At 37.8% G+C, this 6,283-nt stretch overlaps 1 protein-coding gene across 1 annotated transcript; it reads left to right on the top strand.

Annotated features, from left to right (window-relative positions):
• The first annotated feature begins 302 nt into the window (after nucleotides 1-302).
• Nucleotides 303-710, top strand: LOC118021900 (cytochrome c oxidase subunit NDUFA4-like). The gene has a single exon (XM_035022396.1). It carries the CDS (start codon nucleotides 303-305, stop codon nucleotides 549-551), a length of 249 nt encoding a protein of 82 aa, XP_034878287.1. The 3' UTR covers nucleotides 552-710.
• Nucleotides 711-6,283: the final 5,573 nt, after the last annotated feature.

Raw genomic sequence — 6,283 nt, 5'->3', positions numbered from 1 at the left:
CTCTGCACGTGGATTGTGTATCTGCGAGGGAAAGAGTCCCTCTGTAGCTCAGGCGATGTTGATAACGTGGGGCCGTGTACTACCCAGACATGTCTTTCTAAGATGTAGTTAAAAAGAAATATTTAAAAATATGTTCTTAGAAGTTTACAGTATAAAAATTAGAGACTACACGTGAATGAAAGGAAAATTAAAAAAACTTGTTCATCCTGGGATGTCCGTTCATCCTCGGTGTAGGGATTATTTAGTGCCGGGCCTTGCACATTTGGTTTTTTTCTTCTGGACAGGAGGCCTCTGCAGCAACCATGTTACGCCAGATCATGGGTCAGGCCAAGAAGCATCTGAGCTTGATCCCTCTCTTCGTATTTATTGGGGCAGGAGGTACCGGAGTAGTGCTGTATGTCTTGCGCTTGGCATTGTTCAATCCAGATGGCAGTTGGGATAGGAAGAATAACCCAGAACCCTGGAACAAACTGGGTCCCAATGATCAATACAAGTTCTACTCAGTGAATGTAGATTACAGCAAACTGAAGAAAGAAGGTCCAGACTTCTAAATGAAATGTTTCACTATAAAGCTGCTTAGAATGAAGGTCTTCCAGAAGCGATCCACACAATTTTCCACTTATCCAGGAAATATTTCCCCTCTATATGCACGAAATCATATTGGTGTATTGTGTTGGGGTTTACACTGAATAATAAATATCTGAAACTTGGAAAAAAAAAAAAACTTGTTCATCCTATGGAGAAACAACCCTTAGGTATATATTGTGTGTATATATGTATTGTGTAACTCATGTTATGTATGGTCTCTACAGAGCTAACATTGAATTACCAGTCGATTTCCATAAAACCACAGGCACATTACCTAGCACATATAGGTCTTGATAAACTTCTTTTCTTTTTTACTTCCCAGATTTTCTTTCTCAACCTTAACCTTACGGAGCTTCCTTCCTGAATTACTCCTCCCAGTGGAACTCCCAGTCCAATGCTAGGCCATATCCAGTAGCTAATCTGGGAAGGAGACTTATTTTTCATACTTTTTTGACCTTATTAAGAAACTTACAAGTAGAGAACATTGGAAACATGGTCCAATCTCTGCTTTTTTGTACTTGGAAACCAAGAATGACAATAAAGGGATTGGTAAACACTCATTAAAATGATAATGGTGGACTGTCTTCATTGTAGGGAAAATGAGGAACTTACTTCTTAGGATTAAGTTGAACCACACTTGTGAAGACACAAAGTTCTTATTAACAATTAGGGCAGTGGATTACAAAGGGAGAACTCTAAATGGTGCCAAGTACCTGTTAGCAGCGTGAATCGGAAACTCTGGCAGGTCTTGAAGAGAGCAAAAGAAATGGAAGGCACTCACATTCCAAGAAATGCAGTGAAAATTATGGACATTCATTATTTTAGCTGCATGTAAAATACAATCCACCTGGAAAAGAACGGACAAATTGTAATAATGCAAATGAAGGAAATCACTGTAACGACAACAGTTTGAAAGCAATAATGTTACCATTACTGTTCACTATTCAGTTCTTTTCTCAGCAGTGTTCCTCCTTTGATATAAGCCTATGTGAGGGGTATTTATGAGTTGAAACGAAAGATACCTGTTAGAGGTGTAACCTCCATAAAATGATCTAAAAGAGGACTCTAAGAGAGCACGTGATCCTAAGGATGGATTTGGACTTGCATGAAGGTAATGAAAGGCAACCTCCACCCTGGATCCCTCTTGTAGCAGTTTGCATTTGACTGATACAGATCTCTGCCTATCTGTCTGCATCTGTATGATCTATTTTCATTTGCATGTGCGTATCGGTAATATAAATTTAATTATTTACAATCTGTAGTTTTAAGATTTTAAGTTATTTTTTGAAATTAGTGATAATATGCATTATTTCCCTGTTTCTCTCTGATAACGAAAATTTCAATGTCCCACACGATTTCCCATTTTAAGCTTTTGAAAGTCTTCTTCGGAGGCGTGTTAACTCCAAAATGAATTTCATGATTTAGTTATATCAACTTCTGTAGTAATTAAATGAATGTAAGTGGAAACAATGTGATAACCCTGCACCCCTGCAAAATTGGTGAAGCTTGAAGAAATAATCACCTTATATTGTGAAGGATGGGGAAAATCAAGCACTAACATTTGCTGTTGATGGGAGTGTGAAAATGTGCCACTTTTTGGTCAAGCAAGTTAGCACTAAGATTCAAAAGTCTTAAAATTGTTCATAAGCACAGGGGCACCTGGGTGGATCAGTTGTTGAGCCTCTGCCTTTGGCTCAGGTCATGGTCCCGGGGTCCTGGGATCGAGCCCCGCATCGGGCTCTCTGCTCAGCGGGGAGCCTGCTTCTCCCTCTCTCACTCCCCCTGCTTGTGTTCCCTCTCTAACCGTGTCTCTCTGTCAAATAAATAAATAAAATCTTAAAAAAAAAACTTAAAAAAAAGTGTTCATAAGCACAGACCTCGCAATTCTGTTTCAGAGAATGTATTCTCAGGAAATAGAGATGATAGTAGGATAAATATACAAAAAGTACACTTACACTTGCGAAGCCCTAGAAACAACCCAAATGTCTACAAAGAATACTAGTGAAATAAATTCTGGTGTCTTCATACGGATGGATGACTTACAGCTAGTAGAAATAGTTTTGTGGGAGAATATTTCCAAATCATAACAGATTACAATATACTATGTACTGTATGATTATAATTTTATACCAAAAATTTATATAAAAATGGAAAATCTTAACTATTTCTGGTTAGGGTATCACAAGTGGTGTTTCTTTTTTTCTTTTTTGTTTTTCCATATTTTCCCAAATTTCTCCAATAAAGAGGTATCATTTTAAAGCAAGGAAAATATGAGGTGCCTGGGTGGCTCAGTTGGTTGAATGTCCGACTCTTGGTTTCAGGTCATGTCATAATCTCAGGGTCATGAGATCGAGCCCCTCATCAGGCTCTGTGCTTAGCGGGAAGTCTGCTTGAGATTCTTTCTCTCATGCTCCCTCTGCTCTTCCCTCTGCTCACTCTCTCTCTCTCTCTCAAATAAATAAATCTTTAGGGGCACCTGGGTGGCTCAGTTGGTTAAGCGACTGCCTTCGGCTCAGGTCATGATCCTGGAGTCCCAGGATCGAGTCCCGCATCGGGCTCCCTGCTCGGCGGGGAGTCTGCTTCTCCCTCTGACCCTCCCCCCTCTCATGGTCTCTCTCTCTAATAAATAAATAAATAAATCTTAAAAAAAAAAAAAAGAAAGAACAAGGCAGGCAAAGCCCCTGCTCAAAATAAATAAATAAATAAATAAATCTTTAAAAAACGTAAAGTAAGGAAAACAACACATGTTATGGAAGTGAAAATTTATCTGGAATTGAAATCTAAAATTAATCTTTGGGAACATGATTAACATTTGTGATATAAGTGTTAAGTAAGCCAGCCTTACTTTAGTATAATTATAAATATAGTTTCCAATATCATATACAGACATATATATGGTGCTTTAATGCTTTATAGATTATAAAGCACCTACCCAGAGATGATCTTATTTCGTTCTTAGATGACCATGTGTTCAATGGTATTATCTTCCATTTTATGGGAGCAAAACTTTGATAATCTGCTTAAGGTATAGGAGCTGGTCAGTCTGGCCCCCTGACTTCTGTACCCTTAGGGCTATTTCCATGTTGCCCAGTTGGGTTTGCTCTATAAAGTCGTGTTGGGGTATCTCAGTCTGCCGTATTTCAGGTCATAATGGTATTCTAGAATATCAGAACTGGTCGTGTTTTCAGGCAGGATGTGGAGTAGGATAGTATCTGCCTTTGGTTAAAGTTAACTACAGGGTAATCAGTTGCTTTGTAAATGTTGTTTCCTATTCTTTTTTCATGTTTAAGCCTTTGTTCTTTGAATTTAGAGAAGTTTCTGAAAATCATAGCTTGTATCAGCTAAACTAATGGAAATTGCCATCGGTTAGAGTTTTAAAGGGAGATGTGTGTTGGTAGTGGGTGGGTGGGAGAGAGAGGATCCAAGGACAAGTTTAAGGTCAGGGGAAAGGACTTAGCGTCCTCTCATCAGCTACATTTCCCCACCTCGGGATTTGTTAGAGATAAAGCCTAAATTTTGGCATGCATTGGAATTACCTGGAGGGCTTGTAAAACCCCACATTGCTATCCCTTCCCTACTCACGCCCCCTACCCTGCACCAGAATTACTGATTCAAGGAGGTTCGGGTGGAACCTGAAAATTTGCATTTCTTGTAAGTTCCCAGGTGATATCAGGTGAATGAGGTGATGTCGCTGGCCTCAGGACCCCAGTGTGCAAACCAGTATTGTACAGGTTTAGAATGGTTCCTCAAACACAGGAGTGGTGTTCTGCAGTTAAGGATACAAAGATGAATAAGGAGATCGCACTGTGAAATGAGGGAAGACAATGCACAAATAATTAATAGAACAATGTGGCAAAGGCTGTAGTAAATATGTGTGCTCAGAAAGAGTTTGTAATTAATACTGACTTGGGGGGAATTGAAGAATACTTTATAGAAGCAATATTTGCATTACATTTGAAGGGAGAGTAGAGAGGGCTCACCAGGTGGGAAAGAGAATTCTGAGTAGAGAAAACAGGACAAGCAAAGGCACAGAGCCTAAAAATACACAGTACATTCAGCAGTAGGTACCCACAGGATTTGGGTAGGATTGTTTAATATTACCTTTGTGTTTGTTGAATATTTTCAGCAAATTTACCCGAGACTGTTGATCTGCTCCTCCTTGTACAACATTATCATCTTTTTCCACTCTATTTGAATCTCAGTTTGTTCTTCCTGGAAGGCAGAAGAAAAGTCATGAGCATAAATGGTCTTGATTTCAAACCTGGAATGATTAATTAGAATCTTTAATATGCATTACACATTCCTCGTGAAACTAGCACATGTCTAAATGCTACCCAAATAACTAATTGAAAAGTTCAATGAATTCAGTCATTTGGCACCATCTAATTAAAAAAAAAGCCTATAATTTTCAAAATTCTTTTTAAGCTGACTTTCATCAAACTTAGACAAAAACAGTGCTATCAATTTTTTTTTTTTTTTGGCGACTTCCAAAGCACTGAGGTTTTTAGAATAAATACTGCCTCCGGGCAAAATGTGTTATTGTGATTTGAACTCTGAAGCAATGCTCAGAAGTAAATATTCTCTACATAACCTCTTTCTGTAAATACTAGATTCATACTTTAATTTATAATAATAACGAAATATGCAGTAACGTGTCTCGTAAGTGTTCCAAGTTACTCGCCTGATTTAAAAAACTGGCTTTAGTTGTGTTTTCTGTTTGTTTGTTTAGTCACCTGAAAGGAAGATGCGATGGCTTTCTGAGGAACCACACCTGGTGGGTGCCCGAGATTTCGGCAGAGCTGCTTGGAAAAGCTGAGCCCTGCTGCCAAGAAAATCCAATGTGAGTAATTCAATACTTGCTTCCTGGCTTCCTGGTTTATGTACACATTTTAAAATATGGGCTTCAAGGACCGTATACTTTATTCTAAAGACTTTCAGAAACTCTCTTGCGAGATATTTCTACAGGTCAGTTAGAATTTTATAATTGCAAAATGGCATTGAGGCAAGTTGGGTCTATACATCTGTGAAAATAATTAGGTAACTTTACCTTGTCAAACAGAGTATAGACTACATGACATTTAAGGTCCATTTCAGCTCGAAGATTTTTATCATTTTATGACTAATAAAGCATTTTGAATTTAAAGATTTATTTTTTGAAAAAGTTTTGACAAAACTTCTTAAACAAAGAAGGGACGAACTCCCGTGTGCAAGAGCTAAGCGACCATTCTATTTCATGCCCCAGACGACACATAGTAGGTGCTCAAGTAAATATTTACTGTTTGGCTGGTTGAGTTTTCTTCATAGCTTGCTTATGATGTTGATGTTTCTGATGACTTTAAACATGAACATTTCAGAGATGTTCCTAAGTGAGCAAACAAATCAAATTTCTCATTTAGATGATTTGGAAAGTAAACAATTTCCTCACATTATATACAGTTCATTATATATAGTTCAGGCCCTAAAATGTTTTTCTTCCTGAACTCTTTATAAAACTGATTCAATTCTCTTTGTGAAGAGCTTTCAGAAAAATAAGCTTGAGTTCTAAGTTCTAGAAAAGTTTCCTTTCAGAAGTGACTGGAGTGCCGCAGGTATTTTGTCTATTATGACATTGTAATGAATAAGCAGAAGGGTGTTCACTCTATTGACTTTTGATTTGACTTTTTTTTAATAAAGATTTTATTTATTTATTTGAGAC

This window comes from Mirounga leonina, unplaced genomic scaffold (genome assembly GCF_011800145.1).
Source record: "Mirounga leonina isolate KUSES-001 unplaced genomic scaffold, KU_Mleo_1.0 Mir_175, whole genome shotgun sequence".
Classification (NCBI taxonomy): domain Eukaryota; kingdom Metazoa; phylum Chordata; class Mammalia; order Carnivora; family Phocidae; genus Mirounga; species Mirounga leonina.
This window is presented reverse-complemented; position numbering and strand designations above follow the sequence as displayed.